The sequence below is a fragment of the Bidens hawaiensis genome, unplaced genomic scaffold (genome assembly GCF_021521415.1).
Source record: "Bidens hawaiensis isolate Kalapana, Puna unplaced genomic scaffold, B.hawaiensis_p1.1 tig00037205_1, whole genome shotgun sequence".
Taxonomy (NCBI): Eukaryota; Viridiplantae; Streptophyta; class Magnoliopsida; order Asterales; family Asteraceae; genus Bidens; species Bidens hawaiensis.
The window spans coordinates 196,826-208,402 of NW_027496483.1; the positions used below are offsets into that span (position 1 = coordinate 196,826).

An 11,577-nucleotide genomic window follows, 5' to 3' on the forward strand; every position below is an offset into this window, starting at 1 on the left:
CCCCCCCCCCCCCCCTCTCTTGTTCTCTCCTATTATTTTATTATTATAAATTATATAGTGGGTATATGCAATGCATATTATTGGTTAAAAGGGAGGTGCCATTTGAAAGGCTTATTATACACTCTTTCTCTCAATCTCACAAACACACATACAACACAAGAGAAGAAAAATCCTCTCTTCTCTTTTCTCTCTTGGACGGCTAAGAGTTAGAACACAAGTACAAGAAAACACAATAGAGGATAAATCCTCTACTCACTTTCCCTCTCTTCCTCTCTTTGGACGGCCAAGGAAAAAGGAACCAAGGAGTGTTGTCAAGTGAAAATCCAAGCTACAAGTGGTGTTTGTTGGAAAGCTTGGGGTATGCTAGCTTGAGGAGTTTCATATTCAAGTTCTTGCCTTCTTGAACATCATCTCCTTCCTCTTTCTTGGATTTGAAAGGTAGCTTTTACATGCATGGACTTATAGTGACATGCATGTGTTTGATAGTATGTATTTCGTATTTGGATCCGGGCTTGGGTTTTGCATGTGTAAAATTGGTTTTATACATATCAAATTAAAAAGATTTAAACTAATTTCCGCTGCATTTTCATAAAATAGGGATTTTATGACTTTGATAATCTTGTTAAAACCCAACACGTTTTATGGTTGTTCATATGGGTATCTTTGGATATTTAAATAATAAAAGCTTTTAAGCATAAACCCGCAGTTTACTGCCATTACACTCACTTATATCAATTACAGTGAAGTAAAATCTTGATGATCCAGTGATTATCCCGCTGTTAGTCATACGTGGTCCTCTTACTTGCGTCCCATACCATTAAGAACAGGATCAACTAGAGACACGACGTATGTAAAACGACAGATGGAAACTTGTAAAATCATGGGTGGTAATGGGTCCGAGGTATTGCTTGATAACGGGGGTATGTCATGTAGTGGGGAACACTTGCTAGTTAGTTGAATAATTAAACCTTAATCGTATCTAATGGTTGTTTGGTATACTTTGATGTTTAAATTTAGGTGGATAAATAATATCCTTGATCGTCTTAGCAGTTCATGAAAAATGTGCAACAATGTTTTAATCCGCTATTATGAGGTTTAAGTCAAGTTGGGGTGGTTTGATCTGGTAAAATCTAAAATAAAGCGGGTTTTGACTGTGGGTTCCACTAGATTATATACATAATAATAATAATAGTAGTAGTAATAATAATAATAATAATCAGATCTTACTTGTCCCGGTAAAGACAAAGGCATGGGTTTAAGTGGACAACATTATTGGTGATCGCTCTTGCGTGGTTCTAAAAATTTTTAAGATAATCTATATGTTTGTAATATTGTATTTTTCTGATTCTGATCCCGTTGCAATAAGACTTTTTCAGGGACGAAAAAAGGTTAAGTGTGGGGATATTTGATATAACGTTTATTATACTTAATTCCGGTGTATATTTTATTTATTATTTTATTAGTTTTGTTCGGTTTCTTGTAAGATTTGTATACTACTAACATGATTTTGTGTTTTAGGTTTCGGGTTTTAATTCCGGTGAAAAGAGGGCGAAAAAGGAGCAAAAACAAGCCGAACCTGAGAACCGACGCATCAAGAAACGAACCGGACTGAACCAGGAGTGAACCGGACCAGTAGATTAGACCAGACCCCCCCTGGGCCGGTGCACCGCGCGACGGGGGAGGGGAAGCCCGCCGTGCGGCGAGGAGAGTGTTATGACGGTGCCAGTTTCCAGAATCTTCCATGTGTAACCATCTTAACCTATTTTTGGACCCCAGTTGCCTATAAAAAGAACCCTAAACTCACCATTAATCATACCTTGAAGTCCAGACAAATTTGGTGAGTTCCAAGGAGTCCGAGGCGAGTTTCCGGCAGCTTTGGAGTCGAGGATTCAGCTGGTGTTGCGCATATCGGTTGAAGGCGAAGAACACGGGTTTTATCTTTTGTTTCTTTTGTTTTCATTTATTTTACCCCATGAATTGTTACTTGTTTGTTTCGTTTAATTTTAAGATTCGAGGCTAAATTGCATGAACTGCCTAGGCTTATGATGAACTTATCTTGATGTTTTGATTTGACTTTGTGATTTATTTACGTTATGGTTTAATGATTTAGTAAAAGATTTTTCATAATTAATTGATGCGTATGGATGCTTAGGATTGTTTGATTAGTTTTATTCCATAGTTTTCCTTGATTATTGTTTGTCATATGATAGGATTGCTATTAGGTCAATTACTTTGTGTTTTTGATTATTTTATGATTAATGTCATGTTAAGATCATAGGAATAATATTGTCAAATAAACTTAAGTGTGCTACTAACCTAAAATCTGTAAAGTGCTAGGTTATTGGTAAGTCTTTAAGATTTAATCTTGCTAGATTTAGTTCTTCGTAAGGAGTCCGTCTAGGGTTGATTATTTATTAATGTTTATCAAATCAATTAAGTTTAGTGAATTGCCTTTGATTTCCACGCTGTAAGGTAGGATTTCGTATAAAGAAACTAAATTATAAACAATTAGGTGACCGTAAGCGAACTTGATTTTTAATACTGGTGTGCGTTAAAACTTGTTAGAAATTATAGGTTTTCTCTTGAGAAGGGTCAGGGGTCCTATTTGGGTTTTCTTTTAAGTGCCTATTTTACGATCCCAGTCCATAACTAAATATTTTCCCGAGTCAAGTCATTACTGGAATTTAAGGGAGTCTAGCCTTGGTAGTTTTCTCATCATCATCGTATTTTAATAAAAAACTTTGTTTTTGTTTAAATTACTTGTTTTCTTAATTAATTTTTAATTATAGTATTAAATTAGTATTTTAAATAAAAAATCCCCCAAACAAATATAATTAATAAGTCGTGCTTTGTAGTCGAGTCTAATTAGCTAATAAACGTAATTTAAGAGTCTCGTGGGTTCGATATCTGGACTTACTTAGCTTTACTAGAGTCGATCAGTTCACTTGTCGGTTAGTAGTTTAGTTGAGTTTTAGAGAGTCTAGAGTATTACTTAGTGTTTATTTTTAGTTAATTTAGTTAATAAATATTAAACTACTTCAAGCACATCAATGATTCAGGTGAGAACTCATTTTAGAGCGAAAAGTGCGATAAATCAATATGGATCACTTGTTTATTTTGAAATCATAAATGCTTAAAACTAAATGAAAATGGTTTAAACGCAACAATAAATACCTTCTGTCTTCAATTAATACAACTAAGAAAATCATTTATTTCTCTTTCCAATTAACATAACTAAATCAAACTAAAACTGATATAAGGAATTAATCTATTTTTGTAACTTGTTTCTCTTTCTCTTGATTTATACACACAATTTATTTTAACTCAATATATCAATATCCGTTAACATGTAATATTTTTCATAGCGATCAATAAATATTTTTTTCAATTAACATACCTACATAAACTAACACATAGTTACATTGTGATAAATAATACAAAATATATATATATATGATTTGGATCACGTGAGAACCATTTAAAAATTGAGAATCATGAAAGCCATTTTAAACCATAAAAAACCCAAAAATAAAAAAAAATCATAATACAAAAAAAATCACAAAATAAAAAAAAGTTAAAAAACCAAAATTCTTATTTATAATCCCGATTTCATAAAAATATCTTCTTTAGCTAAATTATACATATATGTATATATATATGTACATACATGTTTTTATACACATATGTACAATTTAAGGTAAGTGATAATGTGAATATGTGTACATTACGTAACTAGAAATTAAATGAAATTATACGCATGTGTACAATACGATTTTTTTTGTTTTTTAATGAAACCGAAATGAAATATAAGAATTTTGGTTTTTTTACTTTTTTAAAAGTTTAGTTTTTTTTATAATTTTTAAATATTTTTAGGGGTTTTTTTTTGTGATTTAAAATGGTTCCTAACGTTCTCAATTTTTAAAGGGTTCTCTTAGGATCCCCATCCTACACACACACACACACACACACACACACATATATATATATATATCCTACTCATGTTTGTATTATAATATAACAAAACGTTTACAACCTAGAGTCCTACACAAAGAAACATATAACTTACGCTTGCTCTTAACATAAGAAAACATATAACCTGCACAGCAATATGCAACCTACACATTTAATTCAACATTAATAAATATATAGACATATATATAAATTATAGAAAAATACATATATCCTACACATATGTACATTAAATATTAATAAAATATACACCCTACACTTATATTTCGCATTAACTATTATATATAACCTAACGAAAATGCACATAACTTACACATGTGTATTTAGTATTAACAAAAACATTTGAAGGATGTATTTAAAAATATACTTTTGTGGGTTATATGTATTTTCATATAGTTTATATATACTTGTTGATGTTGAAATTAATATGTTTGTTAGATGTTTTGTGTACATTTTATTAAAAAAAACAAGTGTAAGTTATATGCTCTTGTATAAGTTGTATATTTTTGTTAATAAATAATGTTCACATGTAGGAATATTTATTTTTGTGTCGTTTATATTGTTGATGCAGAATTTCATGTGTAGGTTGCATGTTTTTGCGTATATTATATGCTTTTTTTTCGCTAAAAACTAATATACGCTATATGATTTGTGTAAGTTGTATATTTATATTGATATTTAATTGACACATGTGTATGATATATATACGTTTTTGTATTATTCATGGCAATGATTTTTGTAGGTATGCCAATTGAGATAAAAAAAATGTATTGATGACTAATAAAAAAAAGCTGCGCGTTGATGGATGTTGATAAACTGAGTTGGAAGAAATTGATTTTAAATAGAAAAAAAAATTATAGTGTATGAATAAATTGTATTTGTGAGATTATGTATAATAAAATGAAGAGGGATGATAAAATAATTATAAAACTAAATTAAACTTTTTTATCTTTTAATTATTATAGTTTAAGATAGAATTATAATGGTTTTATCTTTATATATTTTTTAGTTATTTTAGTTTTATTAATTATCTTAACTGGTAATAAAATTAATGGTTTACTAGTTGTATTAATTAAATTTGGTGTTGTAATTAAAACCTATTCATTTATATTTAAATATTTTAAAACTATAATTAAACTAGTCGTCCATATTGATTTCTCGGATTCTTTGCAATAAGATAACTTATCGCAAGAACTTAAGCCTTAAATATTATATATAATCTATATGCACTATAAAAAAAACTTAATATATATATATATATATATATATTATTTCATTATTACTTTAGAAATTTATATATAAAATGTATTATCATATAAATATTTACTTAATATATACGTAAAAGTTATATAAATAACATACATATAAATAACATGCGTATACGTATGTTACATAAAAGTTATATAAATAAAAGTTATATAAATAGTATACGTATACGTGTTTACACTTGAGATCAATGCTAACTAAACTTGATAGCTTGAACTCAAATTCGAGCTTGTTTATTAAAGAGCTCCAATATAATATGAGCTCAAACTCGAGTTCGAGTCATGTAAACACAATACAATTCATGCTTTAATGATTCAATATCGAGAAGCTTTATAATAAACAAACTCCTTCATACATGAATACAAAATTTTGTATATATATTTATTGAAGAGTGGATGAGGCTACATTAAAACAAATAGTTCACTCTTCTATAAAATAGCATACTCAGGTAATAGTGTTTTGATAGTGGGTCAGGCTGCATTGTAAGTTGCTTTATGCAAAGTAACCAAACATAAAAAGACATGTTTTGACAACTGACACGTGTTTATACAATTCGTTTTTGATTCTTTTGGTTTTCTAGTGCTTGAGGCAATGAAACTATTTATTCGTATACAATGGGTCATGCATGGTAATATTCACGATCTACCGCTACAAGAAATTCTGTCTGATATGACGAAATTTTTACCCCCTGTAGCGACGATTTGTCATCGCCATACCCTTTAGCGACGACTTGTCATCTCCATACCCTTTAGCGACGACAAGTCGTGGCAAGTCTATCGTCGCCTAAGTGAAGTCGCTATAGGTCTTGAGGTCGTCGCCATAGGGTGGTGGCTATAGAATACACCTATAGCAACGACTTATCGTCTTTATAGTATTTCGTTCAAAACATTTTTGAGGAATAAAAATAAAGATTTAATAAAATTATGTTTACTTCGTCATATCAGATGGAATTTCTTGTAGTATACGAGTTTTTTAAATGATTTAGTTTTGCTATTCAAAAAGAGCTGACGACGTAGTTTGTTGTTCATTTATCTTCTTTGTTGACGTAAACACCTCCTTTTAATTTAATGTATGGAATTTAGATTTTATTATTAAAAAAAAAGAAAGAAAGTAAACAAGTTTCTACATAAGAATCAAATAGACAACCATTCTTTCAAAAACCACAAATGGCTTCTTCTTCTTCCACCTCCACCACTCCGCTTCTATCTTCTCCTCCATCCTCCATTGCCGACTTGCAACAATACTGGCTAAACAATTCAACCAACACCTTCATAAACCATCTTAACACAAACACCAACCTCCAAACATGCATCTTCCAATTACCCGAAACCCTAACATCAGAAAAACCAGACTCTTACATCCCAAACCACATCGGTCTAGGCCCAATCCAACATTTCCGTACCGATCTTTACACCAAACAAGAACAACTCAAACTTACCACCTCAAAAACAGTTCTTAAACCCTACAACATCACACCCGAGTTCCACAAAACCCTACACAACAAACTTACCGATCTTGTTCCACAAGTTCGACGTTGTTACGACTTTTATTTTAATACAAGAGATGAATGTTTGTCATGGGTGTTTGTGGTTGATGCACTCTTTTTGTTAGATGCAATATTGAAAGTTTCAAAGGGTGATTTGTTTGAACATTTGGAAGATATTATTATGTTGGAAAACCAAATACCACTTGTGATATTATCCCAACTAATAAGCACTATTAAGCAACACTCAAATGAAGAGTTTGATGATGTTGATCTTGATCTTACACATTTGTTGGTTAAGTTTTGTGAAACATTTTCGCCGCTTAAGTTCACTACACCGGATACCCTAATAGATCTTGATGCCGTAAGCAATACTTTTCATTTACTAGATTGCATGCATCACTTAATAATGTCCCATAAGTTACCACCCGAAATCTCTTTTCCCCTCGAAGCCAATATCATGCTCGAAATGCATTTGGGAGATGTCGAAATCATGGTTCAGACGGCCGGAGGGTTGTTCCCAGGATTAAATGTTTTCTTGCAACCGGTTTTGTTGGTTTTGAAATTGCCATGGGACAAGATTATGACGTGGATCAAGAAAATGTTGGGGGAAAACCCAACAATGCTTGAAATTGATATTCCGTCGGTTTCGAAGCTTTCGAAAATCGGGAAGATTGAATTTTTATCAACTCTTGGGGGAATTCATGATATTAAGTTTGATGAGGTGAAGCTAATGTTGATACTACCGGTTATTGATTTGAAACCGGGGTCAGAAGTTGTGATAAGAAACTTGGTGGCTTATGAGGAGTTGATGTTCAAGAATGATAATATTAAGAATCTTGATTTTGGTGAGTATGTGGAGTTGATGTGTGGGATTATTGATGGTGTTAAGGATGTGAAGATTCTTCGTGAGAAGAATATTATTGAAGGTGATATGAAGGATGATGATATTGTTAAGTTGTTTAATGGAATTAGTAAATCGAGTGTGAAAAAAGATGGGAGAAAGTTCGAATTGCAAAAGACGGTTGACAAAGTTAATGAGTATTACAGTGGTATACCGAGGGTTAAGGTGTGTAATGTTATCAAGAAAGTGTTTCTTGCGTCATGGAAAGTACTACTTATCGTGTTTTCAGTTTTGAGTGTGGTGTTGGCGGTGGTTACGGGTGTGTGTCAAGTTTATGATTGTAAGGGTCAGTTTGGGCTTGGTCATGTTCGGTCGGTTTTAGATTATGTTGCTCAGGGTGAAGAAACGTGGATCGGCTCACTGGTAGACGATCAACTTTCCTCGGGTATGAGTGTGCTATATCACCGATGGTTCTCCGGAGTATGAATTCTTCCACCTACAAAATGAGCGGCACCGTAAACTTACCCCTCAGAAAGGGACAGAGGGGTCCTCTTTGGGGTAACCCTCCGGTGTGAGAATAAGAGATTGTAGGAGAAGATAATAATAATCTGAGAGTGAGTAAGGATTTAGAGTGTATTTTCTTGCTTACCTCCCCTTGTAGAGGTGGTGTGGTATTTATAGTGTTAGGGTTTCCAATCATTGGGCTCAGGTCCATTAGGGCCTTTTTGGCCTCCTCCTATTGCTTCGCGCCACGTGTCCTTAGGACACCTGGTGCTTTTTCATTGATTATTCTCTGACCAAGGTATTTCACCTGACCCATGTGCAATCACGTGGTAGCACATGGGTTTTGCTGAGTTGTCCACCTTTCATTGGCAGCTGTCAACATCAGCATATTCTTTATTCCTTAAAGGATACCTTCTGGAAGGTTGTCTGATGAGCACAATCAGGGTTGTCCTTATCCTGATTTGGATAAGGACGAGGTTGATTATGTGCATGTGTGATATGCGCCTATCCTGAGGATGCGCGAGGTCTTCTCTTTATTCTCATGCGCAGATGTTTCATGCGCAGATGTTTGATGCGTGGGCATATGTGATATGCGCCACGCGCGGATGCGCCATGCGCAGATGTGATATGCGTGAGCATATATGATGCGTGAGCATATGTGATATGCGCCACGCGCAGATGCGCCACGCGCAGATGTGATATGCGTGAGCATATATGGTGCGTGAGCATGTGATACGCGTGAGCATATGTGATGCGTGAGCATATGTGATATGCGTGAGCATATGTGATATGCGCCATGCGCATAGGTTTTGGCTTTGTGCCTTCATGACATCTTGATTTCAAGCCTCTTGTCTATATCTTGTGGGTTGACCCGCCCCGCTCGATGTTAGGGCGGGTGCATACCTCTTTAAGCCCCCCCAGTCTAATGTGTGTCTTGTCTCGCGCGAGCGAGGTAAGATAGATATTAGACTTAATAGTTTGCTCTTTTAATAGGGTTTGTCTTTTCTTTTTTATTTCTCATCGTTGCGCGAAATTCTATCCTTTTGGTTGAAATGAATCGTCCATGTACGTGGTTGGTTGGTGCTGACACGCGTCAGAGATGGAGACATGTGTCAGACTTTTCGTGTTCTCGAGGTGCTACAGTTGCCTTTCATGTCCCCTCACACAGTGTCAGGAACACGTGTCGCGCTGGTGTTGGCTTGCACCTGCGGGTGGAGGCGCGTGAACTCTGATCAGTACCTGTTTCGTTCCCTTTCATGTCCCCTCACACAGTGTCAGGAACACGTGTCGCGCTCGTGTTGGCCTGCACCTGCGAGTGGGGGCGCGTGAACTCTGATCAGTACCTGTTTCTTTCTCTCTCCTGGGCCTATAAAAGCAAGCCTTTTGAGTTGTTATTCTTCATCTTCATTGTTATTTCAGAGCTTTTTCTTTCCTTCCATTTTCATTCCGATTAAGAGCCTGTCTTTTGCTTCCAGATTTCCATTCTTGAAGTAACCGCTGTTTGATTCACAGTTGTATGTCTGATAACCTAGACACCACAATCTCCCCCAGCAAACGCAGTGTAAAATCATTAGTCATGTCCACTTTGAAGAAGACCGGCAAGGGAAAACGGGCTGCCGAGGCCTCGTCGGAGGAGGTGGGGAAGGGCAAAACAGTGAAAAGATGGAATGAGATTCCCTGCAAACTGAAACAGTCTGACTTTGACAGTCTCGTCGCCTCTCAGGGTTTTCTCCCTGAGTACGGCTGTATGCTCCCGGCGGCCGGGCAAACGGCGACGGATCCGCCCACCGGCTATATCTCCTTATACTGCCATTTTTTCACTCACTGTAACCTTCGTCTCCCGATGACAAGGTTTATGGGTGCGCTGCTTCAGTTTCATGGGATTCACATATCCCAAGTCCATCCTTTTGGACTTGTGCGCATGACTCATTTTGAGTTCATGTGCAAAGCTCAGCGCGAGGAGCCCACCCCACGGCGCTTTCAATATTTTTACAAGCCAAAAATCCAAGATTCTTGGTTCTCATTCATTCCTCGCAGTCAGAAGGTTAAGTGCTGCACTGTTTCTTTTAAAAGCCTTCATGACTGGTCTGAGAAATTTTTTTATATTAAGGCTGGTGTGATTCCCATCCGCATGACCATGCGCGCGATCACTTCTGCGCCCGCGGATGAAAATGTTCTTAAAAACCCAACTGGCGCATGGGTTAATAAGTTGACTGCTGAACCATCCCCCGCCAAGAATATTTGTGAGGAGGCGCTGGTGAGGGTTGGTATGAGCAAGAGGTGGACCGACAGCGCGACTGAGCCTGTCATTCAAGTTGATGGCTTATGTGAGTTATTAGCTCATTGCATTATTTCTGCGCGAATATAATTCGTTTTGCTGATATCATTTGCCTTGTTTTATGCAGTAAGCAAGGAATACGTCCACGCTGCCTATGATGAGCATATGGAGGGTGGCTCTGTCGCGCTGGGCACTGGGGAAGTTGTTTTCCCCGATCGCTTTGACGATATGTTCATCCCTGTTGATTTGGGATTTTGCTTTGACAGCGACGCGCCTGGTAAGCCTTTGTACTTATGCTTATGCCTTTATAATACCAAATTTGGTTAACATTTCTGTTGCACGTTTTGTAGATGCGCTCGAGAACTATGAGCTGGAGCTCGCAGAAGAGGAGGTGGAGGAAGAAGCTGAGGCGGCACAACTCAAGCGCAAAGCTAAAGGCAAAACTGGCGCAAGGGCCAGTAAAAAACAGAAGAAAAATGATGCCCCTGTTGCTCAGGATCCTCCTACTCAAGCAAAGGGACTTGAGAAAACCAAGGGGTTTACCTCCAAGTTTTCCTTGTCTTCTTTGCCTCGAGGTGTGGGCAGTCCTTCTGTCCACACGAGGTATGGTGCCGCCACCTCATCTCTTCGCGCGGCGGACAAGGGAAGGGGCGTTGCTCCTGATGTTTCCTCTTCTCCAACAGGTATACTTTGTTTATATTTTGTGGTTTTATGAGCGTGGTTCCGATAGAGTTATTAATGAATCTTTGCTCACTCAAATGTTTGTAGAGCCGGCGACCTTGGTGGATCAACCTCAGGCGCAACAAGGTACCGAGGCTGCGCCGAAGGTTGCTTTGAAGTCCCCTGTTTTACCCTCGAAAAGGGGGAAAATGGACTTCATGGCGATGTTCGACTCGCGGACGGCGGTGCGCCAAGGTATATATTGTGCTTTGATTTTCTGACTTTTTTCTTTTAGATCAAGTCATGAATCATTTCTCCTTGTTGGTTTTTTCATAGGAATTATAGCTGGCACGCAAGCTGCTGGCGGCACTGCTGGCGCCGACGCCGGCACCGTTAGCTCTGCTCCTGCTCCGACAAGCACTGAATCTCCTCTTATTGGGATTACTAAGGAGCATGTGACTATTTTACGCGCTGATCTAGCGGCGTCGAGACCTCCCTCACCTCCTCCTGCGCAGCCCTCCTCGCGAGACTGGTTTTGATTTTTCCAAGTCGCAGGAGAAAAGGCCTGTTACA

At 36.8% G+C, this 11,577-nt stretch overlaps 1 protein-coding gene across 1 annotated transcript; it reads left to right on the forward strand.

Annotated features, from left to right (window-relative positions):
- Nucleotides 1-6,401: 6,401 nt before the first annotated feature.
- LOC143589063 (putative UPF0481 protein At3g02645) lies at nt 6,402-7,959 on the forward strand (the record flags this gene model as incomplete). Its single annotated transcript, XM_077069918.1, has 1 exon — nt 6,402-7,959. A coding segment is annotated over exon 1 (1,558 nt), but the record flags the coding sequence as incomplete, so codon positions are not given.
- Between the last annotated feature and the right edge of the window lie 3,618 nt (nt 7,960-11,577).